Here is a 27,622-nt window from a genome sequence, read left to right on the forward strand (position 1 = left end):
ACACACAGACACACCCCTACACACACCTTTACCCCCCGGACCAAGGCAAGTAAGTGTGTTGGGATAGGTGTTCAATGTGGGTGCTGTAAGGGTAGAGATGGGAGTGCAGGTGGTGCGGGACACCACACACCAACTCACACGATGCGCCGCTGTTGTAGTGTAGCGATAGAGACAAGCGTGGTGCCGCCGCCGGATGGCGGTCTCTCGCGGCTCGCAGCGTACGCTGTACTGACAGACAGACAGAGACAGACAGATGTACTGGTGGTATCGACAAACAGACAGAAGGACAGACGTACAGAGGGAGACACCGAAAATCATTCACGACTTATTCTACAAACAAAGACTAGATTTGGCAGGATTCAACTTCCCGTTGATAATTTATCGCATTTCACAGCACAGTGTTTCCCGACTCGGTCCAGTACGGTTCGCAACCAATCGACCATGAGGGAGTGGTTGACAGTGACCACACACACAATCATACACAAACAGACAGACCCCTTCCATTACGCCAGCACCAGTGACAAACAGACTACAGCGCAGCACTTACAGTTACACCACCCAGATACATTCTAGTTCAAACCAGACCTTCGCACATGTCGAGGCAACAATTTGACGAGTATCGACAGGAATATTCGTTGTTACTCCAACAGATACTGGCCAGTCAGGATGCCTTAACGACGGCGCCACTCGTCGACGAATGTCAAATTTTGTTGGATCAAATGAAACTGGAAGCACGATGTTGCCCCGACCGCTCCATCCAAACCGAACTCTGGGAACGTCACGCGTTGTGCGTCACACAGTTGACCGACTGGCACGACCTTTCCTCCCCCGGATCGTCCGGTCCGGATCGGAGCGTCGCCGTGCCCACACACTCCCCTCGTACCGATGCACGGGACCACTTTCGTGTTTCCAACGAAACTCTGGAACGGGCTCGGCGGGTCGCGGCGGACACCGAACAAGTGGGTGCGCAAATCGTGTCCGAATTGCGGGAACAGCGGGAAACCATCCAAACATCCCAGGCCCGTGTCCGAGTCATGCATTCACTCACCGATACCGCCAATGGTATTGTGACGAACATGTCCCAACCCTGGTGGCGACGGCGGTAACGCGGAAACGGATTGACGTTAGGTGCAATAGATAAATACGTGTGATTGGATGTCGTAAAGGTCATTCCGGACACACCGTTCCGCTTTCGTGTTCCGCTTTCAAGGCAATGCGTGGATACGCTAGACTGCTGCTCTACGTGAACAACGGTTTGTATGCTATGGTATGCTAAAGATTTCGGTCCTTGTAAGATGGCGCTTCCTGAATCGTAAGTTCCAATAATTGCCCGGACTGGCCGTGGCTACCAACACTTATTTTTAGATACGCGGCCAATAGTCGAGTCTCGGAATCAGCAAAATCATGATACGCTGGCTCGAAGGAATTGACGCCCGTATGCAGCACATACTCACGAAAGTCCATACTACGGGTGCCAAGGGCGTGGTCGGCATTCTTCCCCGCTACCAAGGGGACCACCGAATTGTCTGCACAGTTCATGGCCACGACGGTGACCTGTAGACTTTGGAGAGCATCCTTCTGATAGCGGCGTAATGGCTGCATCCAGGAAAGCTTGTCCACCGATTGCTTGTTGTGGTATCGAAGAAATCGTGTAAACTCGAGACTTTCGTAGTCGACATCCGTCTGCTCCAAGCAAAAGTGCACAGATGACGACCTTGCCTCAATAAGATCTGGAGCCTGGGGTACAATTTGCTCACGTAGTACCGTCGGTCCATGAGATATCCGGACGAAGTATACGAAAGGCCTGGGCCGGAAATAGGCTAAATTACAGGGAAGGCCGAGTGGCGCCTTTGTGAGCGCCGCCAAATAACGTGCACGGTACCAGGTTTGTACTTTGTTGCGCATTGGAACTATTCCTCGGTCTCGCTCCCAGTAGATTGCATTGCTGGCACCGCCATATAGGTGCTTTTCTACTACGTTGGCCCATATGTGATCGAGTCTGGCGCTTTGTACCAGAAGAGCACGACAACACTGTTCCAGATTGCTCAAATCATGCGGATTTAAAAATTCCAAAATGCAGGAAGTTAGGCAGTCGGAGAGGTTGAACAGCTGACTCACTGTCGGCATATTCCTCTCTAATGTAAATATCTTGGGCAACGATTTTGAATGAAAAAAAATGTGAATTCGTTTTGTTATTGATTGCTTGTAAGAAAAGCCAACAGAATAGATGTAGTCGAGCGGCCTATGCAGTATTGATCATCAGATACCTAATTCTGCCACCTCGTATACTTGCCATGAATGATAGCGTATACTGGTCTCCATGACAGATTCGATCGTGCTTACTAATTCAATTTTGTCTATGGCACAGAGCAGGATTGGTCTTTTCGAAATACTAGCTTTGCGGACCAGGTCAATCGGATGCACCTTCCTTTTATGAGGAGGTCCGAAACAATTGTAGCCATTGGACGCCTCCACACGATGTCCTTTCAAAATAACATCCAACTCTTCCTCTACCCACTCCCCTGTCCCTGTTGTAAAAGTATACAGTCCGGCGGACGATTCGGGGACTTTGTCCTCAAGGGCATCGAGGCTATCGATGTTGCCACGAGTCCGATTCTTTCGCACAAACACGTCAGGTAGTGTCTTTTGAGAAATCAGTAGGCTTTCTCTTTGCTGTGCTATAACACTGAATACTCGCCGGTCGCAAAAAAGAACTCCCGTGTTGTTTCTAATTCAAGATTTTGCGTAAAGTAAAGTCGAAACGTCAGCCGTTTCTCCAAGGCCGAAATAGTCCGATGTAACGCTGCATCATCTCGTCATCGATTTGAGCGTTGTCAGCGTTGGCGTCTGCGTGAAGCAGCAAGTCCGTGATCCATAAAGAACCCCTTCGTGCTATCATACGGGATTCCTCGTCGTGATCCAGCACCCACTGCATCTGCGTTTCCACATCGTCCAGGTCCGACGCCAGCGGAACAAAATGTATGTAAGGCTGCAGCAATTCCTCCATTGCCCAGCTTGTGACCGTAGGCCTTGGCATGAGTACCACTGAGTTGGACAGCAATGCCCATTTTAATCCCGACGCCACATCGTTGCCCTCCACCATTATGATAGCCTTGTACGATAGCATTTTGGCATAACCAAATTCGGACCCGCCAATAGTGGTCGCGCTGTCCACCGTCAGACTTGGAAGGCGATGGTGCGGAAAAGCGGTCAATTTGGCATTCACCAGGGTAGAATTTACGTACGCCAAGACCATACGGCATCTAGGCATTCGCTGGCATTTTTGCAATTCCGAAAGCCCAGCGGGAAGCTGAGGACCCGTCAGTGCTCCACGAAAGACGGCCGCATTCCGTTTCTCACTCCATGGTCTATCGTACTGAGCTAGCGTTTCTAGACCACGATAGTGTCGATCAGCAGCCAATTTGAACAAAATTGGAGGCAAGCCATGCGCGTGCATTGATCGGGGTCCCGATTGACACGGCGGAAGCGTCCCGGACAAAAGATGGCCCCACGATTGATTAGCGACTAAACGAAACTTTTTGAAATGTGGAATGGAGACAAATTTGTCGTCGCCACCATCGTACGGCTGTTTCGAAGGTAGCACGTCTCCGACTTGAACCAGCAGCGGAACGCTTGTTTCGTTTCGCCCCTGGTACCTTCTGTGTAGCGGTACTAAAGTCTCCAAAAGTTCTGGGCAATACATGTTCCGAAGGCTCGGTTTGGGATGAGACTGGGCACATGCATATAAATTTGCCTCACTTGGGCTAAAAATTGTGCCTCCACGGATGATATCATCCACCACCATGCGAATGGTATGGGGGTACTTTTTGTTTGCGAGGAAATGTATGGATTCTTTCGCTGTCGGCTTGGATATTGGCCCTTCGATTTCCAGGACGCTTGTAGCGTTCAAGCCCGTCTCAACCACAGTCGAAGCTCGATGAAAAACTCGACGATAGTGCACCCAATCGTCCTCGTTTTCGGAACAGCTAGGAGTGTACCAGCTCGCCATATAAAAACGGACCCGTTCCTGGACGGACGGGAACCGTTGGGAACGACCTTTGGGAGAAAGATCGCCAAGGATCAAGTCAGCATCTTTCCAGGAGACGGTAGCAATTTTTGTAATTGGGTTCGAAACCCTTTTAAGCCTTGCAGAAGACCGTTGTTGAAATGATATACTCGAGATTTCTGGTCGATGCCATGGCGCTCCTGGTTCTGCCGCAACGGAAAACATTTTCTTTTGGCATTCTGCCGTAACGTTAGTGGAAATTTTGGCCAGTAGCGGCATCCCGAATCGTATTTCTTTCTCCATAGATACCTCCTTCAGGCCGGTGAATAATGTCACGGATGTGTGGAGGTAAAAGACTACCACCGGACTCAGCAAGGGCAACGGTATCGCTGAGCGTACAGGGATCTTCCAACGAAACATGTTGCTCCCACGCCGCCCGGAGGCTGCACGACTAGTCGAACGGCTTTAGCAAAACAGAGCTTCGTCAATGTGTTGGTTTCATCATTCTATGCAGGGAGAATCGTGCACACATTCGATCCGGGCTTTCCAAAAAGAGTCGATAGATAAAAGCAAGAAAGTAATTTGTTTCGTAGTGGGAGGGAAATTTTGGATTTCACAGTCATTGTCAAGAGGACGCAGTGGAATCGACTCCCCATCAAGATATTTCAAAAAATGCCAATTTTAAACTTAACTGTAAATAAAAGTGTTAGAGTCTGTGACACTGCACAAGACCGGTGGGAGCGTAGACTATTGACTGCCAAGTATAGATACAAGCTATTGGACCATAACTACGAGAGTATCAACAGTGGGTCAGAGCATTGATCTGCATTGCAAAATAAAATGCTCTTGTGACGTGATTCTTTTCAAAGAGAAGGTAGAAATATCTCACCCGGTCGGCCTCCTTCCGCCAGCTTACTCTTGAGTGTTTTACAGTCAAGCTACATATCGTCGACATGTTAGGCCGGCCGTCTTCGCCCTCAAGACATTGTGTAGCGGTACACGAACGCCAGGCAAACGAGGGCCCAAATCATCAAGAACAGCCTCTTTTCTTTCGAACCCAAAACGACGACCACCCCGAAGTCCAGCCTTCTGCCGCGTCGAAATCGGAAGCAGCGCGTCGAGCCTACATTCCACAAAAACTGGAAAAGGTGCTGGAAGAGATGCAGACTAGGATCTTCCTGTAATGGAAATCATTTGCTGTTCGTCCAGTCAATGCTTCCAACTTTTCCTCCATCTTCGACCGTCGACGTTAGGATATAGTTATGGTCATTTCTTGGGCGGCGCCGAACTCTTCTTGACGGGATGTTTGCGAATTGGCGGAGCTCGCTTGCGGCGCAGTCGCACGTTGTCTGCTGCGCCGGTCGAAATGGATTTCTTCCCTTTGGACCCTTTGGCTTTGGGCTGGCTTATTTCGGCCTTGAGGCGACCGACGATGCATTCGTTCTGCCCAGAAAATTCCCGCAAAGTGTCCACGAAAGCCAAAGCTCCGTCAAATGATAGAAATGAAAGAAAGCAGTAGGACGATCCATTTCTGGTCTGTTTGAGAATGGTCGAGCCTTCGCCGGCCCACGTCGTATCAGAATGTAAAATGAACTTCAGTTTTCCTTCGATAGATTCAACCGAAGTATCTTCTTGCGTCGGCCAGCCAGATACATAAACCTGGGTCCAAGACATTCACTGCCTGGATAGCTTGTAGATCTGGCAGAATAGCTTAATACACCCTTAAAGGGCAGGTAGATCGCGAAGTACTTTTTGCGAAGGTGTGAGCATGGTCACAAAATGTCGAGAGATTAATCGGTTATGAGTTATGGTTTGCAACGTGAAAGAAACTGCCAACCGCCTACCCAAAGGATACAATGAGCTTAGTCTGTACCATATGCATTGACAGTAGCAGTAACTTAATTTTTTTTGTTAGTATGATGTAAATCTAGCCCAATCCTGCAGTAAATGATCCCTATAGAAACAATGCACTATGGCTCATTGAGACTACGTGGTCGCTTACAAAAAAGTACAGAGCTTGTCCGTCTCTTTTTCGGTTTCGTCTAATGGAAGGGAATGGTGAGTGGAGCCGCTTGTACGACATTCTTCAAAGATAGTAATTTAACTCAGGACAACTAAAGAGAAATCGGTTTTGAGTCACGGCATGCCTTGGGGAGGTTGATATGGACTTGCTCAGATGTATCCAACTTGTTGGTCAACAGTAATCGAAGCCGGGCGCATTCTGCATCATCAATAATCGGATCCTGACGCCAGTTGCTGACATGGTGTTTGTTATTGCGAGTCAGGCGACGAGCCATGCGGGGCATAAGCCACGAATTGCGATAAAGCTGAGCGTCTTTGCCTTCAAATTTGTTCTCTCCCGGAATCGTAAAGTTGTCCTCCAAATCATTACGGTTCATAGCGTAACATCCGGAGAGAGTCTTGATGCCGAGAATGTCGTTCAGGATCATGCACTCGTCTTTGGAAACGTGCTTTTCTATTTTATAACAATGATAGATATGTGAGAAAAGTAGAGCCAATTCTCTAGGGTGAGAAAAGCGGCCATCTGATCAATCGGGTCCAGGTAGAAATCGTAAGGAAAAGATACCTTTCTCAAAAGATCTCAGCCTCACAGCACGACGAGCAGTTGCGATAGGAGCCTGCTTTGCCATAGAGACAGAAACGGATTAACTGTAAACATACCGCCCATGTCTTTCATAGATGCGAGGGAAAATTTCAGAGGAAGATCTTTCAAAATTGATGCTTACATTAGTGAAAGCGAGCTTTTAAACGACGAAAAGGCTTGATCATTTCGTAGTACATTGATTTCGCTTTCATGGGACTGGTGTCAAAGAGCGGTGTAGACGGGGTTCCCCATCTCCTATTTATGCTTCGCGATGCGCCTTGCCTTCTGGAGCGGTATCGATAGGGTTCCACCATTTTGCTTTCAATGATCATCGTAGAAGGCCATCTTGACTCCACCATCTGCTTCTTGTCGGAGAGAACATGTGTATATTGCCATTATGTAGCCATTTGTTCACCCTAGCTAGATTATAGGGCAGAAAATTTATGAGTGTTTCGTTGCTCTGCTTCGTTTGTGCGTTTTACATCAGCGTGAATTGGCGTGGGAAGGACAGGGGAGTTACGATAGCTTTACATTGTATACCGCTAACATTTGGCTTGAGAAACAAAGTTACATTACAGTTCAAAAAAATACCGAAAGGTTTTCGCTGTGTCTTCTAAGCTGCTGAGTGTGAGTCCCTATCTGCAAAAATTGAAAAGTATCGATCGACACAGTACAGTTCAAAAAGTGTGGCCTCTATTCTGCTGGCGTTTCGAAAGAAGCCGCATGCGGAGCCGATGAAGTGAAGAAGTGAACTCAGCTTCCCAGGACAAGTGTATCTTGAAAGTAATCAAGGATTTCCATCTCCACTCCGAGCTCGCACAGGTCGCTCTGAACGGCGCCAGACCGGTGTATCGATGTCATAGCTGGACTGTTGGCTTGCTTTTCTATACGGTTCCAAATATTCTCCGAATGAGCATTATTCGCCTTTGTGTCATTTGAACGGGCTCTCTTATTGTATCGTAGCTGATCTATTGTCACGGTCGAACTAGCATCGACAGGAGCGCCACTCATAGATGATTCTTTGAATACATCTGGCAGGTCGTCTTCGGAGTCCCATTCGATGATGGGGAAGTCTTCGTTGAATGAATCTACATCCATGCCAACGTAAAATTGACGCGGTATTTTCCTCACATTCTTTTTTCGTGGAATGCGGATCGTTCCGTGGGGCTTCTTCGTCATTTCTCGGTGCACGTGTTCTCGCTGACTGTGACACAATTTTCGGATCCTGATCTTCTTCTCCAAAGCATCTGTAGCACAATGCATTTTGAGTGATATTTGTCCATTGCAACACATCATCGTCGTATTTTCTTTTCATAATTTTGCTTCTAGACAACGGAATGATTTGTGACTTACGAGTGTTCGAATGCTTCGTTTTGAAGATGTGGGACTGCAACGTGTTTTATATAGCCCCCGTATGGCAGCTTTTTGTCTCACTGTCAGCTGTTCAAATGAGAAGCCTTACTGCTTTAAGTAGCATTCCTAGTGACAGACAAAAAATCTCATTGTGCACTTTTTGGCTAGCTTCAATTCTGCAGCAGCTGCACAGCCCAGATGCTCTTCAGATACCTGGAAATATATATAGGTAGATCCTGCGCAGAATGCAGCGATAAGTCCGACGATACGACACTTGGCTCTGTCATTGCTTCCTCGGCGTTCTCTTTTCTTTTGCTAACTAGGTAGCCATATTCATGTCAGATCACCGTCTAAGACGACGTGTCAAAGCTGAGGGTACAACGGGGACTCCAATGTAAACTAAATCTTTTCGTTTTCGATTCGCGCATTTTTCGTTGGTGGATCAGAAGCAATGTTCAGCTTTCTTCTTGACGCTCCTTCGCAATAATTTCCTCGAGTTCTCGCAAAGTGTATTCGCTTCGGGATTGGATTGCTGCGACTTCGTCGGCATGTCCCAGCAACCTTGCCATAATCCGACTGGGCCGCGAATACTCCGCGAACTGGGTCGCCCAGGAAGTTGCGGTGTTCGTGTCACGGCGGTTCTGCTTGGCCATTTCTTTCCGCAAATCCCGTACTTGATCCAAAGCTTCGTGCCGAGCCGCCCAGTGTGATTTACTTGCCCAGTGTTCGAGTCCCCGGCATGTAGTGTCGCAGGCTGACCACGATACGAGCGCTTTGGCGTGGGAAGCTACCACTTCGTGTTGCTGCAGTAACTCCGCCAATTCGCATTCTTCCGTGGTGAGAGCAATATAGTGCGCCGTGCGATACCCCTGATCTATTCCTTGGCGAGTCCCACCAGCCGATGCTTCCAAACGGACATCGTAAGCGGTCGTCTTGGCGTACGTTCGAATACGTGCAAACTCGTTCGGGCGCCACCAGAGTGTCGAGAGCTCTCGCGAGGAAAATTCGGCCACCGTAGGAATGTACGTCACGATCGTTGCGATTTCTTCCGCGAACGTGAGATGCCTCGCTGCGTCCGGAGTTCCAAACGCGCTTCGTGGACGACAACGGCGGCGGAAACTGGAACGCGAGGGAAGGGCGTTGTTGTGACGGGACGCGGACGGTGAGATTTTGAGGCGGCGGAAATCGGCACCCACTGTTTCGTGCGTTGTCTCGGAACCGTCCGAGATCGGAATCACCATGGTCTTTTTGATCTACAGTGAGCAAGAAGATGACACGCAGAGCAATGTAGACCAACAGCCACACGGAAAAAAGGGGAGTAAAAACGTTTTTCTGGTGCGGAAGAAATATTTCCCCGTTCTGATAAGTTAGCCGAATGGTGTGCCTCGAATTGTCGTGCCGTAGTCGTCCACACAGAGGCGATTCCTTTGTCAGGGCGCAATTACACGGCATCTCCTAATGTAAATCGTCCAATTCCCGGGGTTTGGTACCAATGCGAGGCATTACCATAATTACATTTTTATATGTCGCCGGTGAATAATCTTGTAGACACTACAATTCACGTGTCAAGTTCGAGCATAGTATGAATCACGTTCGGACAACTATTTAACAGAAAAATTAGCAAGATAGAGCGTTCCCGCGGAATCACTGGCACTGTCAACAACGAAAGCGGTATGGGCCGATACAATATAGAAGTCTCGTCAGTAGTAGGGGAAGGGTTGCCCTTCGCACACACTCGTACTTTCTGCTGGAATTTCGAAGGGTTTTCGACCCTGCGAATTCTCGTTGTCTTGCGCTGTCAAAAGATGATTTGACACTCATCTTTTCTCGCTCGTACATTCCCAACACGACTACCGTATTCCATGGCCTCGTTTGTCAGCGATCGCATCCCACAGAGCAGCTCTTGCGTTTGCTGAACCGAGAAAAAAGAACATCATAAGTCAACATGTCGACTGCCACGCCGCATTGCCACGCCTCGACGGTCGAACAGGATGGCCTCGTCTACCAGACAGGTTTGGGGAATCAGTTCGAAAGCGAGTGCATTCCTGGCGCGCTGCCCCGCGGTCGCAACAACCCGCGCATGGTTCCGTTTGGATTGTACACGGAACAGCTTTCGGGAACGGCCTTTACGGCACCGAGAGCGGAAAACCGCCGGGTTTGGTTGTACCGGATTCAGCCCAGTGTCACTATTGGTGCCGCCGAATCGCTCCCCCAGGAACCGCAATTTGCGGGTGGTTGTGATCCGCGGGCCTGTGAAGCCGCGATAGATCCCTTGCGGTGGCACCCCTATCCCGTCGATGGTGCGGCTGGTGTAGAGTACGACTTTGTGTCGGGTTTGAAACTGCAGTGTCACGCGGGAGATCCAGCCATGCGAGAAGGACTCGCGATATACCTTTACAGCTTCGGCACCAATATGAAAGACCTACAGACGCATTTCGTCGATCACGATGGCGAGCTGTTGATAATGCCGCAGCAGGGGTCGTTGGACGTTTTGACGGAGTTAGGACGCTTGATCGTACATCCCACCGAACTCGTGGTGATTCCTCGCGGCGTTGTGTTTCAAGTCAATCATTTCGAGGGCGAGAGCAAGGGCCCCATCCCAGGCACATCTCCGACGGCAACAGCACGAGGCTACATGCTGGAAGTATACAAAGGCGGATTTGCCTTGCCGGAGCTGGGACCGATTGGATCGAACGGGCTCGCCAATGCTCGAGACTTTTTACACCCAGTAGCCTGGTGCGTTGCGCAAAGCGACTACGAGAAACCGTGCTGTATTGTGGCCAAAATGCAGTCCCAACTCTACGCCAAATCGTCCACACATTCGCCCTATAACGTGGTGGCCTGGCACGGCAACTATAGTCCGTACAAATACAATTTGGAACGCTTCTGTGCCGTCAATTCCGTCACGTACGATCACCTGGATCCCAGTATCTACACCGTTTTATCCTGCCAATCCGAACACGTGGGAACGGCCTTGGCCGACGTTGTACTGTTCCCACCTCGCGTTTTGGCGACCGATGCCAACACACTGCGACCACCCTGGTTTCACCGCAACGTCATGTCGGAGTACATGGGACTGCTGTACGGTTCGTACGACGCCAAAGTGTCGTCGGGTACGGACGGTGCTGGTGGTTTTGTCCCGGGCGGTTCCAGTTTGCACAACGCCATGGTCCCGCACGGCCCGGATGCGGCGACCTACGTCCGCGCCGTGGCGGATCCCTGTGACGCTCCCGTTTTGCTTAATCGCGGTTTGGCGTTCATGTTTGAAACGTATCTGCCACTCCGGGTCAATCCACAAGCCTTGCGGGACGAAGCGTGGCGAGATGTTGACTACACCGCGTGTTGGCAAGATTTGACGGCGGCAGATTTTACCGGATGGGACTGGGTCAACGGTACGGTGGGGACGACACGGGAGGAAGACGATCGGTAGCGAAGGGTCGAGACGGCGTATCACGCTGTCAATGGAGGAGTATGCGTGGGTTCTCATTTCCACCGGCACGGAACGAAAGACTACCGTTTTGAATGCGGCTTACGAGTGCTCACAGTCTGTGAACGAACATTAATTTCGCATACATATAAAAATCGACGTTACCTTGTGCTTTACATTTACCTTACCATTCACCTGGGGAAATTCTGTAAGCACGTATGCCATTCCATCATCCATCCATAACAATAAGAATGGAGTGTTTGTAATGCTACGTTGATCGGCTTTGCATTAGGCAAACTTTCGGCAGGTTGGCAAAATGGATGTTTCCAAGTCTAGTTCGGCTTGATCGGTGGCGTTAATGTGGATGCCGACGCCGTTGAGTGCGGTCTTGAGGGCTTCCTTGGATCCACTGTAGAGCATTTTGGAGCGCACGTTGGCTGTGTCGGGATTCCAGGTAATAAAGACGAGTTTGGCGGTGGGTCGGCCGTCGTCCGTTTTGAATTCCAAATCGATGAGTCCGTAGCGGCAGTCGTTTTCGGGCAGGTCGGCGACGAAATCGTCGTAGGTCCGGTCGCGGGCTCCCTTCTTCTCGATGACAATGGTCTTCTTGTCTTCAATCTTGTAAATGTAGTAACGGAGCTTCTCGCCTTGCTGGAGCTTGAAAGCGTTGAAGGTCGTAGCGACTAGGTCATCGACAATGACACCGGTAGACTAGTAGCGGAAATATGTGGAAAGATGTGAGTCGTAGTCAGACAGTGTGCCTCTCTGTATGTGTGTTTGCTTGTATATACATACGCAGGTATGTGTATAAAGGTCTTGGTATCGATGCAAATAGGAATCGGGAGAAAAAGACGCCAATAGGGGCGCAGCAACAGACAAGTAGCCATTGGAGGTGGACCGGACACCCCTCAGTTACGGCACGTTCGGTAAATGACTGCGGCCGACACGCTCTCACAGTCGATCCCCAAACACTCACACGTCCTCGTTTCCTTGCCATCCGAAAGAGAAGCACGGTATCGCTCTGTAACGCAACCACACACACATACACATTCTGGATGTATCGTCCGCGGGTTCCACTGGGAATCGGGCTTACGCGCCCCAACGGGAGGCGTCTCCAAGGCTGGAATGTCCCGTCGCGTCCCCCAGTCTTTTGCAGACCCCATCCCCAACGGATACGCACAACACAACACATACATACACAAACACCCGTCGGTCCCTTAGATACATCTTACCATGTTGTTGTTGTTGTTGTTGTTGTTGTTGTTGTTGTTTCCAGTAGGGGACGAGGCTGTGAACCGTGAGCAAAGACTACAATGGTAAAGAGTAGTAGGTAGCTAGGTAGGTAGGTAGGTACTATGGGGCAGTACGGACAGTGAAAACGGAAACCGGAAATCGCAACGTTGGGGGGAAAGGACCTATCCACGGTGTGGCGTGGTGTGGCAGTGCGCGCACCGGGGTGGCATTGGCTAGCTAGTCGGGGACAGAGAAGACACCCGGAACGAAAGCCCTCGAGTTTCTTCGCCGTGGTTCGCGTACACGATCCGAAAAGGGTGGGTGTAGTTGGGCCTAGAGTAGAGGAGCGCACGTTACACGCGCACATACACGGCAAAAAGTCGGACTGCGCCGTCGGGTCATTCCAATGACCCGATCCGAACCGAATCGACCGAAACCCCAATCCGACATTGGCGTGGAAGGGAATCTCCGCACCGTGGAATCGACCGGTGGATCTCCCCTTGGTTCGATGGTGGCTTCGTGTTCGCGCCGCCACGGGGACACGAGCCCGTAGCCATCCCGACGAGTCTACCACACGGACGGTGTCCCCTATTAACCCTGACCCTAATCTTCGGTCCGTCCCCCGGTACGAATCCGTCGGGGTGTCGCCAGGGATCCCGCGTCCGTTCGCGTCCGACCGCCATTGTCCCTCACGGTCAGTCACTGTCAGTCAGACAACAGACAATCTCAACAGTATAATTAGGTAGAGGTAGGTAGGCTCTCCCATCCCGTTGTCGCTTGCCTCGACCCTCCTCATTCGAAACGCCTTTCGTCCCTGCCCCAAACACTCGAAAAAACTCCGTCCATCTCTCAGTATGGAACAAGCGTATATCAGTGAAGGCACTTCGATCGATAAGGTACGCACACTCGTCGTCTGGCGGTGGATGGTCCGAGCAGAGAGCCTAGTGGACAAGTGCCCACGACATTGTCGCGCGTAGGGTTGTCCACGGAATCCGTCGGATTTCTCTTGGTGCACCTGATGTCATGTAGAACATTCCGGATTCCACTATTTCACTACTTATTTTCTTATAAATCTCTCACGATACGGAATCTCGTTTTCGTTGGCAATCGGATACGACTCACACCCTTTGGATTTTTTTTTCTTTTGGTTCCTCTCCAGGGCGAAAACGCTCGTCTGAGTTCCTTCGTCGGTGCCATTGCGATTGCCGATCTCGTCAAGACGACGTTGGGACCCAAAGGATTGGACAAGATCCTCCAAAAGGTGGATCCGCACGATCAGAGTATTTCCGTCACCAACGACGGTGCCACCATTCTCCGCTCCGTACACGTGGACAACGCCGCCGCCAAGGTCCTCGTCGACATTGCCCGGGTCCAAGACGACGAAGTCGGCGACGGGACGACTTCCGTCGCGGTGCTCTGCGGAGAACTCTTGCGGGAAGCTGAACAGCTTGTCACGCAGCGAATCCACCCCCAGACGATCTGTGCCGGATGGCGTCTGGCCCGACAAGTGGCACGCCAAGCCCTCCTCGACGCCTCCCAACAAGCCACCGACGAGGACGTCTTCCGCGAACAACTCTTGCAAATCGCCACCACTACTCTCAGTAGCAAATTGCTCACGCACGAAAAGGCGTACTTTGCCAATCTCGCCGTCGACGCCGTCCTCCGACTCAAGGGCAGTCGCAATCTGGAACACATTCAGGTTTTGAAAAAAGCCGGTGGCGTCCTCCGGGACAGCTATCTCGAAGAAGGATTCCTGCTCAACAAGACCGTCGGGACGGGACAACCCAAGCGCGTGGAACACGCCAAAATTCTCGTCGCCAACACATCCATGGATACGGATAAAATCAAAATTTACGGATCCCGGGTCAAAGTGGACAGCATCGATAAGATTGCCTCCATCGAACAAGCCGAAAAGGCCAAGATGAAGGACAAGGTGGACCGTATTCTGACACACAATTGCAACGTCTTTATTAATCGACAATTGATCTACAACTATCCCGAATCTCTCTTTGCCGAACGCGGGGTCATGGCGATTGAACACGCCGATTTTGAAGGCGTCGAACGATTGGCCGCTGTTCTCGGCGGTGACGTGGTTAGCACGTTCGACAATCCCGACAAGGTCACGTTAGGAGAGTGCGCGTTGATTGAAGAAGTACGTACTCGGCAACGACAATTTCGTGTCGGTGGTACGGTTGCGTGGGCAATTCCATTCTCACTATATGCTCACAACCTTGCTTGGTGTTCGTTCGTTGGTTCGTTGTAATTGTTCTAGATCTTTGTGGGTGAAGACAAGGTTTTGCGTTTCAGCGGTTGCAAATCCGGTGAAGCCTGTTCTATTGTCTTGCGCGGTGCGTCTACCCACGTCCTTGACGAAGCCGAACGTTCCTTACACGATGCCTTGGCTATCCTAACATCCACCGTCAAGGAACCCCGAACGGTGTACGGTGGGGGGTGTACCGAAGTGGCCATGGCTGCCGCAATCGACAAGGCCGCGGAAGAAACGCCCGGCAAAAAAGCGCTCGCCATGGCCGCCTTTGCCCGAGCCTTGCGTCAATTGCCGGCCATTGTCGCCGACAATGGCGGCTACGATTCGGCCGAACTCGTCACGCAGCTGCGGGCGGCCCACGCCGCCGGCAAGGCCTCCCACGGACTCGATATGTACCAAGGAACCATTGGTGATATGGAAGCACTCGGTGTACGCGAATCGTTCCAGTCGAAATTGCAAGTCTTGCTGAGTGCGTCCGAAGCGGCCGAAATGATTCTCCGGGTCGACGATATCATCAAGGCGGCCCCGCGGCGGAGAGACGAGTACGGGTATTAGGACCAGCGGCCGACCGGTAGCGAGTGGTAGTCCTCCGTGACGGTTATCTGGTAACAAGTCGTTGGACCATACCTATCGCGCCATTCGCTAGAAGAATTGTTTCACTCGTACTCAGAAGTCTTTGAAGGGTTCAATTGGTGGGGAAAGGCACGGCGCAAAAACCTGGCTTGCTCCAATTGCTGGGTGGATTGTTGTAGAGCTTAATTGACCATGATATGATCGATTCCTTGACGGCATCGCGTCTAATAGACGTGATTGGATTGCCAAGCAACATTGCGTGTTCCAGTGTGTGTGTTTGTGTATATATATTCATTCCTATACATACAGTTTTCAAGGAGATTCGCGTATAAACTAGTCGTCGCTGGCCAGCCATCTGCACGAAAGTCCTTTTTGGGCAATACTCGCCCCGGTCTTTCCTGTACCAGACATTGACAAGTACTCTTAGGGAATCTACATCTTACAACGTCAGTGATGCTGATCAGATTGAGAGCGGAGCGGTAACACGTTTCGCAGTCAACCTGGTGACGGATACCTCAGCGAATTACAAACAGATAAACTCCCGTCCTTGGAATAGAAATTGCTTTTGTCAGCCCAGTGAATTCTTCTGATATGAACTGATGTTGAGTGGTGAAGTTGTATAATTAGGATAAGGTAGGAGATTCAAGTACAGACCCGATCTTTTTCGGGTCGACAAATACCGTTGTTGGCGGAGGCTGTCAATGTTAAAATAAGGCCCACGCCATGAAAATACTTGGAGAGTTCCGGTTTTTGCAACGTCGAAGCGGAGAGTGATTGGAATCTGCTGTGCAAGTTGCTTACGTGTTCAGCATATTTACAACTCAAGCAAAAACTGATGAGGCATCGTTGACATTTGACTTTGTTCTTCTGATGCTTCGATTCTTGTTCATGTCAGTAAGTACAAGTACGGAGAAAAACTGACTATCACCAATACGGCAGTGAAATTACAGAGTCTGGTCCATTTGTTTGGGTAGTAGGCCTTGTTACCAATTCGTTCCCCGTGCCTTCGTGATTGTTGCTGCAATACGGATTATACTGCCTGTTTCTCACGGTGACCAAACCAAAAGCTTGCTACCAAGCCTCCCCAATCCGACATCTTGTCGTTTTTGATCCATTTTGCGGATACTTAAAATCCGTTTGCAGGGGCATTCAGGGAGAGAGGCACCAACGAGATGGTAGGTATCAGTTTAAAGACTACGCTTTGATTGTGTTGTCTGTCCGTTAGTAAGGAATGGATCATTACGCAAAAGTGTGTCACAGGGTAGTAAACTTATGGAGTTGCATGTATTCACTGGGAAGCACACAGGAACTGCCACTGCAAAACAGATGGGCGTTTCAACTTTTCCGTTTGAATATCAGAACACATATAGGTATTCGAAATCGAAAATCCGTATATACGCACGGTACCTTGCTGGATCACCTGCGAAACGATCAAAACGCGTGCAGATACACCGGTGTAAATCGTTTAAACTTTTCAATTGGATGCAAACCTTACACACTCCGGCCGTTTGACCGATCCCTTAAGATTGATTGGAATTCTAGCTTCCGTTTATATGAATCCAATTTTAATGGATCGCGGGACGAGCCAATTGCTAACGATGTTCAATTCAGATAGCTGACAAAAAAATATTTCACCAGAACACAATCCGAAGACCATTACTTGCGGCTCAGACCGATAGTCAAATACTGCACCGGAAACTAGTTGCCGTAATCAAAATAGAGGCTATATCCAGCAACCAGACGCTATAAGCATCTACCATTGAAGCCCTGTCGACTTTTGACGCTACAACTAGCGAGACGAGAAATTTGCTTTTCCGCTTCAAATCTAGCCTACGTCAGTCCGGAGCAAATTGCTGACTGACAGTGAGTTGCGAGGCTTTCCTCTCGAAATCAAATTTGTGGAGGATACTCAACGTCCACGGAGAAGACATACAATGAAGACTATCAGGCCAGTTGGTATCCTCCGTCGCCCTTCCCGTTATCTCTTCACCAAAATATGCCCGATGCTCTTGCTTGCCCTTTTTTTCGTCTTGCAAACCATCATATTGAAATGGTATCAAGCTCGTGCCGGCATTATCAACAACTACCGGACGGTATATTTGACAACAAAGGCATGTGATCCACACTGTAATTCTGGGATTTCGGATATTATCATTGGCACAAACACCAGAAAGATTGCTGACTTAATGGATAGCGGTTACCTCCCTGCCTCACTCGGCACGAGTAAGAGCAGCTCGACAATTCCTGTCAATCTCGTGAAGGGAAATGGGGAGGGGACGATTCAGCCCGTGTCTATGATACTGCTACGTGCCATAGGAAATGCCCTTCCGCCACGTCATAGCTCAGAACAAACGCTCTTGAATGTGGACTTTATTCTTCAGCACGAGGAAACCTTCCCAAATACGTCTCGGCACTGGTTCCTCAACAGGCTTGTGGATCCACACATAGAGTGGCAAGTTGTGCAAAAACTTCAGCGAGCAAATGAATCCTTCACTATCATTCCCTTCGACTTGAAAGTCTATGGCTCCCTTTCGTATCGTTTCGATCTGTTCGAATTTGCCGACCAAATTCATTCGGCTCACACTGATGCATCTAGGGGATCGGGGCGTCGAAAGATGGCCGAGGAGCGCATGTTTCACGATAAACTGCTCTACACTGCCAACGTCAATGGAGTGCGCAATGAAATGCTCAGATATGGCAAGCTGCGAAGTTCTGCAGACTACATTCTTCCATTCGACGGCAACTGCTTCCTCACTCGCAAAGCTTGGGAGGCTATTCAACGGGATATACTCAGCAATCCGAAGGTCAAATACTTTGCCGTACCGATGGATCGCCTCGTTGAGGAAAATACAGCACTCTTGTTGAGCTCATACAAGCCAAATCCAGTTGAAGAACCCCAACTTATCTTCCATCGACGATCTGTCGCTATTTTCAATCCGAACTTGCCTTACGGGCGTCGCAACAAAGTCGAGCTATTGCTTCGGTTAGGGATTGTAGGCGCATGGCACAAATCCCACAAAAACAAGTGGGACCACAAGCTTGAACGGTCTCATCCAATTGTGGACATAAAACCAGATTCGATCGCGACCGCAACTGGTACAGCTGGCTGGGTATCTCGATTATATTCCGGCAATAAAAATGCGGAACTTTCAGACCATGGCACTGCTACCACTCGAGCCAGCCTACGTCGCACAGCGATATCAAATTTACTCGACCGATTGGACTTGCGTGCAGCTGTGAACTTGTACAATTTCACTTCACATACCATGCTCTTCTATAACATGCAGCAGGTAAATTCGTTACGGTTGCAATGGCAGAGTGGCCAGCTGCAAGCTCCAATGATAAGAAGGCTTATGGAGTTGGCTTCCAACTTTCTGAACGAGGGCCCTTGGTCTGTTCTTAACACAATTCCGTTCGGCTGTGGCCCTTCTCAAAACTTTCATGACGGCGACTATACCCGGCCACTTAATTGGCCTCAGAGCAACGAGTCCAGCTACAGCAATTGGTCAAGATTCTACCTTTCGAAATATGGAAAGAGCATTCCTGGAAGTGCCGTGTACAGCGAAGGAAGTGATCAGTTTGATCGCACACAATTCAACTCGATGCAGCAGAGGACAACTGTTCTGGCACTTGCCTACGCAATATCAGGGAAACAATCTTATGTACAAGAAGCAGCCGAAAATCTTCGTGTACGGTTTCTTGACCCGAAAACCAAAATGAACCCAAACTTCACTTGTAGTCGAGGTATGTGGGAAGGCAACCCACCCAAATATGTGAAAAATACGTTTGGCACGTCCGAAATGAACGGAATGTATTTCTTTCTTGACGCCGTGAGGATTGTGGAGACTTCCGGAGCCTTATCGACCACGGAGATAGACAAACTGCATATTTGGTTTCGCGACTATCTTCTATGGCTGGTTGAGACCAACGGACCAGATCAGGATATAATGATTGGGGAAAGCCAAAGCGATGTGCCCGACAACTTTGCACCAAACCATCGCGGTCTGTACTTCGATATACAGCTAGCATCTGTTGCAGCATATTGTGGTAACTTGACCTTGGCAGTCCACACGTTGCACCGGACCTTGGCTCGACTAGATGCGCACGTCAACTCTATCGGTGCGATGCGACAAGAGGCATGTGGAGACCGTAACTGTGAAGACTTTATTGCCTTTGCAATTAATGGATGGTCAGTAGCTGCTCGTATCGCTTCCTCAGTTGGGATCAACTACTGGTGGCGCTTTCCGGTTGGAAAACAATCCAAGCTCTGTCTTGCTATGGAATATAACAGTTTTCTCCTGCGCAATCGAGATCCCTGTGCACAAAGTAATACTGTGGGAGACAATACTGCCACCCGATGGTGGCCGCTCCTGTTTGAAGCCAAGCTACACTGTCCTCACTCGGAGATACAACATAGCAGCTCCTCTTCGCCGGAGATTTTTGGCGGCTCAAGATGTCATCACCCGGCTTTAAGCGGCGAGGTAGCGCCCTTTTGGAATTTGAATTTGCCAACTGACAAGCAACACGGGTACTCAAAGAAACTGTAGGTTTGTATGCTAATGAACGGCCGAAGGTCACCTCTATGGAGTGAGTGTGCAGACAACTATTTGTTGACTATGAAAGAGATTTATGCTTTGATTGCAAATGCCAAATTGGTTTTCTCACTATCAATGGGTATCGACGTGTAGTTTCCACTACTCATATAGCAACTTAATTGAAATGGCTTACTGTAAAAATGTTTGAGCTTACAGTTAACAATTAAATATAGATCGTCTCGACGGAGTTACCGATCACATTGATTCCTTGATGGCTGCATGCCTACTGTTAACGTAAATTGTCCGATAAAGTTTGATCCTAAAGTACCAAACAATACAGCTATTACCAGTACGCGCGAATTGCGAATTTCTTTTTATGACGTTTCCTCTGAGTGTGTATATATCCATTCCCGTCTGCAGTGTTTCTTGGTAAATAAGCGTACAAATTAGTCTTCGTCATCGTTGGCCGCAGCTTCCTCCTCTTCTTCCTGTTGCTTGGTGACGGTTGCGGCGTATTGGTCGGACACCTTGCACTGCACCCCCACAAAGTTGGTCACGTTGCCACCAGCATCCCGCAAGGCAGCAATGAAGAACTGATTCCAAAATGTGGTACCGTCCACGCGATAATTGAGCAAGCAGACCGACATATCGTTCCCCTGTTCAATGGCCTTACGGATACGCTCCACGGCTTTGGGGTCGGTCTCGGGTCCCTGTAGGAAACGACAATTTCGTCCGAGAATTTGATCCAAGGAGTATCCCGTCAAGTTGAGAAAGCCCTGCGAGGCATACACGATCGGATTATCCGGCAGAGAGGGATCGGTGACGACAAAGTTTTGCTGCGCCGTTTGGAGGGCCTTGATAAAGGAAAAATCGGGATCGTCCAGGACCTTGTTGGCGATGCCTTGCGACGACGCCAGGAGTCCATCAACGTCCGTTTTGTTGTTGTTGGCGCTATCGATGAGGGTATCGGCCTTTTCTTCGCCCAAGTGCGAACGAATGGAAGTCTTGAGCTTTTCGTTCTCTTCCTTAAGGAGGGAGACCGACTGCTGGAGGGATTCCAACAAGAACTTTTTGCGAATTCGGGAGCGCTTGGCGTGCTCGCGATTGCGTTCGCTGTAAAAGGAATTCGAGAGGTAAGATTGGTGCGTGATCGAGCAAAAGGCGAGAAACGGTTGGCTGTTCTCGTGGTACTTCTGGTATGCTATGTGGGTACGTACCGACGTTCAACCTTTTGCTGTTCGGACATTTTACGATCCGATCGACTGCCACTACCGCTCGTGCTGCTGGACGACGACTTTTTCTTGGGCGCGGCGTACTGCAAGTGATGGGTTGCCTGAGGGGCGGACTTGTACGGGACGGGCGCGGTGGCTTGCACGTTGATGCCTCCGGCAACTCCCATAGTCAAGGCAGGCTTGCTGTTGTCGTACAACTGAGTCGTGTAAAGTCCTCCACCTTGCTGGACGGGTTGGTATTGCCCATCCTGTGTCGCTTTCGAAGCCATGGTGGTGACCTCGCGTTCTCCCGAATTCAACAATTCCTCCTTCTGTTCGGACATGAAGACCGTGTCTCCGTCAGGCGTGAACATGACGTCTCCAAAGATATCATCCAGATTCAGCGTAGCTGGGTTGCCCCTGTTGGTCACGGCGGCTTGTGCATGCGCCGAAAGGCTTTTGTTGTTGTCGGTCATGGTAATGAAATGTATAGCAAAAGGGAACCTAGTGTTGGTGGTGGTGGTGATAGTCGTCAACAGCGAGACAACGAAATCAGTGTCTGTTACAGCAGCGACCGGCGCCTGAGATTTTATGGCTTGACAACCTAAAAAAAGCATACAAAGCAGGATCAGGAACCCGGACGGCATCAACAAGTTCAAATGACCCTGGTAGTTGTCCCTCGTAAGAAAGGTACGCGGAATGACCATACCCAGACTTCGAGACGTCGGATCTTTCGCGGACTGGGGACTGGGGATCTGCTCGACCTTATCACAAGACTTACGTGGCGACAGAACAGCTATGAAAGCCTTTGATTGGCTGATACAGTCATTCATCGACATTCATCTAGGTCACATCTAAGACATGCAGTTGCTTTTCTGTCAACATTCCATTGCTGCGGTCCCTTGTTACATATAATGACTTTGTTCTATTGGAGAAATGACCGTGGAACACTTTGAGCGTATTAGTTTCTCCCTTGGAACCGGTTTTCAAGATCGTCGTTAAATGACCCAAATGACCTTTTCCCGCAAAATGAGGAGCGAATGAGAATTTCCATTGTCTGACAGTCGTTTCCCGCTTCGGAATCCAACTACGACCGGGCTGGGCTCTATGCAAGACCGTACGAAACGAGGAGTCCGCCCATTGAAACTGCTCTCAGTTTGCAAAAATCCGGTGGTAATTTGTACATGCGATCGTGCGAGATACTGTTGAGTCGGCCATATCCGATGTAATTAGCCACGTTTGTTCTTCACCAACGTGTCTCCGCAAAAAAAGAAACGTTTAGATTGACCAAACGCATTTGGTTTTTGGTTATTATGCATGTTTTCACATTTGTTAGCTTAAGTGTTAGAGTCCCCTGACACACACCTTTAGTAGAGGTACGGTGTCATTTCTTGGTGTGCTGGTATGGGAAAACAAATATTTCTGTTGTCCCGTTGCTGTTTTATCCTCTTTCGACGGCACCGCCCGTGCCGTCAACGTACTGAGAATGTCCGCCATTTCATCTTCTTCCAGACTATAATAACTCCCATCTTCGTCTTCATCATCGAATTCGTCACTGTCGAGCTCACTGTCGCTGCCACTTTCATCATCATCCGATCCTTCAAACTCTTCGCTCTCAGTGTCGCTTCTATAGGAACCTTCTTCCTCCATCATACTATATTTCAAAAATTGCGCTTCCCCCGGTAGCATCTGGCGCGAAGCGACCAGTTTGGCCAATTCGCAGGTTAAAGCATTCGCGGGATCCGGTAGAGGAGCGCTGAAGGGTCTTTCCATGAACAAGGCTGGTGGTGACTGCTCACGCGGTGGCATTCCGTGACCCGACAAGTCTGGCCAGTACATGTCCTTTCGGGCTCTGAAGTAGGGAATCCATGCACACCAGTGCTCCCTGCGTATGTACGAGAGCGGTAGGGCCCCTCGAGAATCCTCGAGATAGAGAAGGTTTGGATCGTGACTGAGGATGACATCAACAACGGTCAGGGCGGGCTTGACAGCCCAACAGGCGTCATGCAAGGGTGTCCGACCGTAATCGTCGGAAACCTGCAGGCTCGTCCCACATTCTAACATGACCCGCAATGCATCCACGTTTCCAAGACGACAAACAGTATGCAACAGGCTTTCCCCAAACTTATTGCATGGATTTGGGGAAATTCCTGATTTCATGAGGGATCGGAGCGTCTCCATACCGCCCTTCTTGACAACTTCGATGAGATAGACGTCATAGGAAGCTTGCTGCAAAGGAGTAGGCATGTTGTAATAGGCTGTGTGCAACGTTTCAAACCTTGCCGTGGAATATCCACGGGCGCTAATCATAGTGTCCAGGAAAGCCTGGGGCGATACAGTTGAACCTTCCTCAAGCTACCGGCATCAACACCGGTGGGAGATATGTGAGAAACATTGCAAGTGACCAAAGGTTGGCGATTATGTCAAGTTTCTCTTTCTACTTACCTCTTTGAAAGGGATTGGTAACTGCGACTTGCTCTCCAAGATTACATTTTTCCGAAAAGTGAGGTACTTGACAAAGAGAGTGTTCATCGACGTTTCGGAACCCTGAACAGGATTGGACGAAATATCATCTCTCTTGTTCTTCTTGACCTTCATGCTGGAATCTTTCTTGCTTGATTTTGTTTGCTTTTGAAGAAACCAGTTGCGAAAGAAAGTTCTGTTGGCAACTTGTTCTGGTGGGGGTCCCTCTACGGTTTTGCCGCGGTTCGATGCCAAGAAGACGGCCTGCAAAGTTGCCGGAATGCGGCTTTGGCGAGCCCCCGATCGTACCGGCTGCTGCTGGGCTTGGGATTCTTGCGCTCTCAGATCAACCATGATGTCCGCGACGAATGAGTAAATATGGCAGACAGCAAGAAGGCCGCCCGAGTAAAAAATGTGATCGCTGAAGTGAATTCCCAAAATGTTTGTTCTGCGTGTCCACATGCAGGAAGGCCGGTGAGTGGAAACGAACTTCAACATGTTTCAAGTTTACGTGGTGCGTTCCTCGATACGCCAAGTTGACATATATAGGGCTGGCCATATTGTCATGTAAATAAATGCTTCCCACTTTTTCAATAAGTCTTTCGCTTGATAATATAATATCCACCGAAGGATGCAATCACGAAAGCTTCAACGAAAATAGTCATCACTAAATGACCAAGATCATGGATATTTCAAATTTACCTTCTTCGATGATTGACAGTGAATACCTAGCTCTTTGGAGAGCGCAGCTGAGAGTCGTGATGGTTATTGACCCAATCTCTATGGAACCCGAGCTGATAAGAGGAAAAGGGATACAATGACCGTTGTACAAGCTTCGATATTCACGGTCAATTCACAACGACGCTTCCTTGTTAGTAGAAGCTCAAAGAAGTCGGTCAACAAAATGACTGAAGGTAGGTGGGTTCTTTCTATTCATTGTCTATTCGATTGAGCAGGTTGATAGCATACCGCTGTTCAAACTTCACGCCTACAACCTTCTTTCTGCTTCAAAAAGAAGCCTCAAAGTGTCAAGCAGACGAATCGTACAGACGGATGCCTTTTCCTGACACTGAAGAATTTGAGTACCTGCAAAGTTCACTCTGACAGTGAAAAGGAAATAGCATTAAGCCCGCCAGCGGACATTTTGTTCCAGTGATACAAATGCTGGTCGCGGGTCTAACCCATTCACCGCAGGTGAAGGCAAAAGCCTGTCTTCAGATAATGGAGCTCAATCAAACATTATGAGGTTACCGTTAGCAACGACAGAGACTTTGGCTGCAAATCATTCCCTCTATACGAAATGTTTTCAAAGCGGTGAAAAGCACTTCACTGTCAGCGAAATTCTTTCAAGTGAAGAACGATTTTTCGTTTCGTTCACACCACATCATCGATTTGTAAATATCGTATGTAATTACATATATGTGATTGACTTTTGATGTCAGCTACTGTTTCTCGACTGACGCTGCCCGGGGTGCCAATGTATTCAGAATACTTGCCATCTCGTCTTCGTCCAAGCTGAAATCGCTCGCATCGTCTTCACTATCGTACTCGCTGTCATCATCGCTGTCGCTCTCAGTACCACTGCCAATTCCTTCATCACTACCGCTCTCGTCACCAGATTCTTCGGCGTCTTCCTCCGCCTCGCTACTAGAACGAGACTCGTCGTCTTCATCGGTCACATCGTATTGCAAAAACTGAGCTTCGTCCGGTTGCATCTTACCGGAAACTACCATTTTGGCCATTTCGCAAGTCAAAGCGTCCTTGGGGTCGCGCAACGGTCGGGTATTGGCTCCTTGTGTGCACAGCAGCGGGGGTGCTTCTGCCTTAACTTGACTATCCGTGTCGGTGTTGTTGGTCAGCACCGGCCAATACGTGTGCTTCCTCGCCTCAAGGTACGGGACCCACTCACACCAGTGTTCCTTGCGCACGTAAGAGAGCGGCAAGGCGCCTCGACAGTCGGACATGTACAGCAAACGAGGATCGCGTTCGAGGATCAAGTCGACAACCGCAAAGGCCGGTTTCGCCGCCCAGCAAGCGTCGTGTAGCGGCGTTCGGCCGTAATCATCGGCCACCTGCAGGTTGGTACCGCACTCCAAAAGTACCTTTAACAAATCGACGTCACCGCGACGGCAGATCATGTGCAAGAGACTTTCCCCAAAAGTGTTACAGGGGTTGGGCGAAACACCGGACTTGAAGATATTCCGAAGGGTTTCCACTCCGTTTTTCTTGACGAGATCAATGAGGTAGACGTCGTAGGAAGCTTGCTGCAACGCAGTGGGCTTGTTATAGTAGGCCGTTTGCAAGGTTTTAAACTTTTCCGTGGAGTAACCGCGTGCCGCGATCATATCATCCAAGTAGGATTGGGGCGAAATAGCCTGCTTTTCTTCAATCTGCGAAAGAGAAGAAAGCTCAGAGCGTGAGTTACGTATACAATGGAAACGTGAACACGAGTGTCCTCGATCAACCAATGATTGACTACTTCACGTACCACAGCTGCTGCACGAGTTGACGGAGTTGGTTTGCTTTTGGCGTTACTAGCCTTTCCAAAACTAATCGACGTGCTGGACAAAATCTTACTCGACTTGTCGACGCTCTGCGGAGGTGCCGAGAAGCGTGATTGCTTGTTGTTGTTGTTGTTATTTTTGTAAAAGTTGTTCTTGACGAATTTGCCGCTGTTTTTGTTGCCTTTCTTGTTCCACTTCTTGTAGCCATTCTTGTAGCCGCTATTCTTTTCCGCTTCCGGCTTCTTTTGGAAGAATATCTTGCGAAAGAATACCTTGTAGGCAACTTTGCCCGGAGGAGGGCGATCCACCGTCTTTCCTCGGTTAGACGCCAAGAAAACGGACTGTAAGGCCGCCGGAATGCGACCCTGACGAGGCCGTGGGGGCTGGGGCTGGGGCTGAGGCTGCTGAGCTTGCGTTTGTTCAAGTGTTCGGCGAACCATGACGTGCAAGCAATAATTGAGTATAATCTGGGGACGGGAAGCAAGAAGATTGCGTTTCAGGGACTTTCAGTCGAGTTTATGCGAAAGAAGCTTTTTATGTTGTGCAGGAGCCGTATTAGGATGTTGTGTGGGAATCGAACCTCAATCTATTTTGTGTTGACGTGGTGCATAGACGGAGATGCCGATTAGAATTACATACGTCGATCACAAGGGCTATTTACAACAAAATAACGCTTACTTAGTTGTTCAAATGACAGTTCACTGATCGGGACACATGGTTTTGGAACCAGCCAATCACGTGCCCCCCGTAAATTTCCCATTTATTTGTTAGATAAATGATAGAAACCATAATTGAATTCAGCAGGAATCGAGTCATTCTTAGTGACCCAAGCGCTATATATATTTCGGTTCGATTTCGAAATTCCATACAACTTCACGAAAGAAAATCTCTGAAGTTCATGGGAGTTGATACATCGAAATCCTCCTGGCCAACAAACACTTATCGATATATTCTATACAAAGCTCAGGCGTCCAAGAACCGATCCTATAGCTTCTGGCCGCCACCTAGTACAGATGTTTGGAGTACTTTCCCAAAATAATGTGTTGCTTTGAACTGAGGAACAGCAGTTATCGTATAAGATAGTCTGAACTATGTGGATGCAAGCACGGGTTCCAAAGTAAGGTCTGCACACACGAAGGCGTGTAATGAACAGTCAGCACTGACGCCAAAGCAAATTTCATTGGACGGTGCGATACGAGGCCTGTAGCACGAGAGCCTATATCGTTTAACGACAGTACATTAGTACGCGAACTTTTCTCGATCAAACGTTAGGTAGCGCGAACAAGCATATGGGGATGGCCGAATAGACCTAAAACTAAGGAGTGAAAACTCCTTGCACGACTCATCCACGTCATACTCAGAAATGCTTTCGATCCGGCCGTTTGCGATTCAAACGAACAACGCAAGCACGCCATCCACGTCCACAATCAACAGAGATCGAACATT

The 27,622-nt window shown here is 49.2% G+C and overlaps 12 protein-coding genes across 12 annotated transcripts; 4 read left to right on the plus strand and 8 right to left on the minus strand.

Annotated features, from left to right (window-relative positions):
- Positions 1-433: 433 nt before the first annotated feature.
- PHATRDRAFT_49105 (predicted protein) lies at positions 434-2,169 on the plus strand. Its single transcript, XM_002183605.1, has one exon. It carries the CDS (start codon positions 594-596, stop codon positions 1,104-1,106), a length of 513 nt encoding a protein of 170 aa, XP_002183641.1. The 5' UTR covers positions 434-593; the 3' UTR covers positions 1,107-2,169.
- A 595-nt stretch (positions 2,170-2,764) lies between these two features.
- On the minus strand, positions 2,765-4,426 carry PHATRDRAFT_49107 (predicted protein; the record flags this gene model as incomplete). Its single annotated transcript, XM_002183742.1, has 1 exon — positions 2,765-4,426. One exon carries the CDS (start codon positions 4,424-4,426, stop codon positions 2,765-2,767), a length of 1,662 nt encoding a protein of 553 aa, XP_002183778.1.
- A 308-nt stretch (positions 4,427-4,734) lies between these two features.
- PHATRDRAFT_49108 (predicted protein) lies at positions 4,735-5,745 on the minus strand. The gene has a single exon (XM_002183743.1). It carries the CDS (start codon positions 5,678-5,680, stop codon positions 5,273-5,275), a length of 408 nt encoding a protein of 135 aa, XP_002183779.1. The 5' UTR covers positions 5,681-5,745; the 3' UTR covers positions 4,735-5,272.
- A 150-nt stretch (positions 5,746-5,895) lies between these two features.
- Positions 5,896-6,745, minus strand: PHATRDRAFT_49109 (predicted protein). Its single transcript, XM_002183744.1, has 2 exons — positions 6,689-6,745; positions 5,896-6,482 (listed from the first exon to the last, which is right to left on the minus strand). The coding sequence occupies exons 1-2, from the start codon at positions 6,702-6,704 to the stop codon at positions 6,121-6,123; spliced, it is 378 nt and encodes a 125-aa protein (XP_002183780.1). The 5' UTR covers positions 6,705-6,745; the 3' UTR covers positions 5,896-6,120.
- A 404-nt stretch (positions 6,746-7,149) lies between these two features.
- Positions 7,150-9,485, minus strand: PHATRDRAFT_49110 (predicted protein). Its single transcript, XM_002183745.1, has 2 exons — positions 7,965-9,485; positions 7,150-7,858 (listed from the first exon to the last, which is right to left on the minus strand). Exon 1 carries the CDS (start codon positions 9,203-9,205, stop codon positions 8,420-8,422), a length of 786 nt encoding a protein of 261 aa, XP_002183781.1. The 5' UTR covers positions 9,206-9,485; the 3' UTR covers positions 7,150-7,858; positions 7,965-8,419.
- A 381-nt stretch (positions 9,486-9,866) lies between these two features.
- PHATRDRAFT_49112 (predicted protein) lies at positions 9,867-11,563 on the plus strand. The gene has a single exon (XM_002183606.1). It carries the CDS (start codon positions 9,910-9,912, stop codon positions 11,392-11,394), a length of 1,485 nt encoding a protein of 494 aa, XP_002183642.1. The 5' UTR covers positions 9,867-9,909; the 3' UTR covers positions 11,395-11,563.
- Positions 11,564-11,679: 116 nt separating this feature from the next.
- On the minus strand, positions 11,680-12,051 carry PHATRDRAFT_15613 (predicted protein; the record flags this gene model as incomplete). Its single annotated transcript, XM_002183746.1, has 1 exon — positions 11,680-12,051. A coding segment is annotated over one exon (372 nt), but the record flags the coding sequence as incomplete, so codon positions are not given.
- Positions 12,052-13,428: 1,377 nt separating this feature from the next.
- On the plus strand, positions 13,429-15,445 carry PHATRDRAFT_49114 (predicted protein; the record flags this gene model as incomplete). The annotated part of the gene is made up of 3 exons (XM_002183607.1): positions 13,429-13,520; positions 13,784-14,776; positions 14,897-15,445. Exons 1-3 carry the CDS (start codon positions 13,479-13,481, stop codon positions 15,443-15,445), a joined length of 1,584 nt encoding a protein of 527 aa, XP_002183643.1. The 5' UTR covers positions 13,429-13,478.
- A 1,952-nt stretch (positions 15,446-17,397) lies between these two features.
- Positions 17,398-20,010, plus strand: PHATRDRAFT_49115 (predicted protein; the record flags this gene model as incomplete). Its single annotated transcript, XM_002183608.1, has 1 exon — positions 17,398-20,010. The coding sequence occupies one exon, from the start codon at positions 17,398-17,400 to the stop codon at positions 20,008-20,010; it is 2,613 nt and encodes an 870-aa protein (XP_002183644.1).
- A 509-nt stretch (positions 20,011-20,519) lies between these two features.
- PHATRDRAFT_8113 (predicted protein) lies at positions 20,520-20,828 on the minus strand (the record flags this gene model as incomplete). Its single annotated transcript, XM_002183747.1, has 1 exon — positions 20,520-20,828. A coding segment is annotated over one exon (309 nt), but the record flags the coding sequence as incomplete, so codon positions are not given.
- Positions 20,829-22,484: 1,656 nt separating this feature from the next.
- Positions 22,485-25,100, minus strand: PHATRDRAFT_49117 (predicted protein). The gene is made up of 2 exons (XM_002183748.1): positions 23,655-25,100; positions 22,485-23,564 (listed from the first exon to the last, which is right to left on the minus strand). The coding sequence occupies exons 1-2, from the start codon at positions 24,168-24,170 to the stop codon at positions 22,554-22,556; spliced, it is 1,527 nt and encodes a 508-aa protein (XP_002183784.1). The 5' UTR covers positions 24,171-25,100; the 3' UTR covers positions 22,485-22,553.
- A 14-nt stretch (positions 25,101-25,114) lies between these two features.
- PHATRDRAFT_39760 (predicted protein) lies at positions 25,115-26,616 on the minus strand (the record flags this gene model as incomplete). Its single annotated transcript, XM_002183749.1, has 2 exons — positions 25,115-26,062; positions 26,161-26,616. 2 exons carry the CDS (start codon positions 26,614-26,616, stop codon positions 25,115-25,117), a joined length of 1,404 nt encoding a protein of 467 aa, XP_002183785.1.
- Positions 26,617-27,622: the final 1,006 nt, after the last annotated feature.

This window comes from Phaeodactylum tricornutum, chromosome 20, assembly GCF_000150955.2.
Source record: "Phaeodactylum tricornutum CCAP 1055/1 chromosome 20, whole genome shotgun sequence".
Taxonomy (NCBI): Eukaryota; Bacillariophyta; class Bacillariophyceae; order Surirellales; family Neidiaceae; genus Phaeodactylum; species Phaeodactylum tricornutum.

Excerpts from the sequence above, each read along its gene's own strand:
- PHATRDRAFT_49105 (XM_002183605.1), top strand. The coding sequence starts at position 594 with ATGTCGAGGCAACAATTTGACGAGTATCGACAGGAATATTCGTTGTTA.
- PHATRDRAFT_49108 (XM_002183743.1), bottom strand. The coding sequence starts at position 5,680 with ATGTCTTGGACCCAGGTTTATGTATCTGGCTGGCCGACGCAAGAAGAT.
- PHATRDRAFT_49110 (XM_002183745.1), bottom strand. The coding sequence starts at position 9,205 with ATGGTGATTCCGATCTCGGACGGTTCCGAGACAACGCACGAAACAGTG.
- PHATRDRAFT_49112 (XM_002183606.1), top strand. The coding sequence starts at position 9,910 with ATGTCGACTGCCACGCCGCATTGCCACGCCTCGACGGTCGAACAGGAT.
- PHATRDRAFT_49117 (XM_002183748.1), bottom strand. The coding sequence starts at position 24,170 with ATGTTGAAGTTCGTTTCCACTCACCGGCCTTCCTGCATGTGGACACGC. Across the intron at positions 23,565-23,654 it reads TACCAATCCCTTTCAAAGAG|CTTGAGGAAGGTTCAACTGT; the intron begins GTAAGTAGAAAG and ends TGATGCCGGTAG.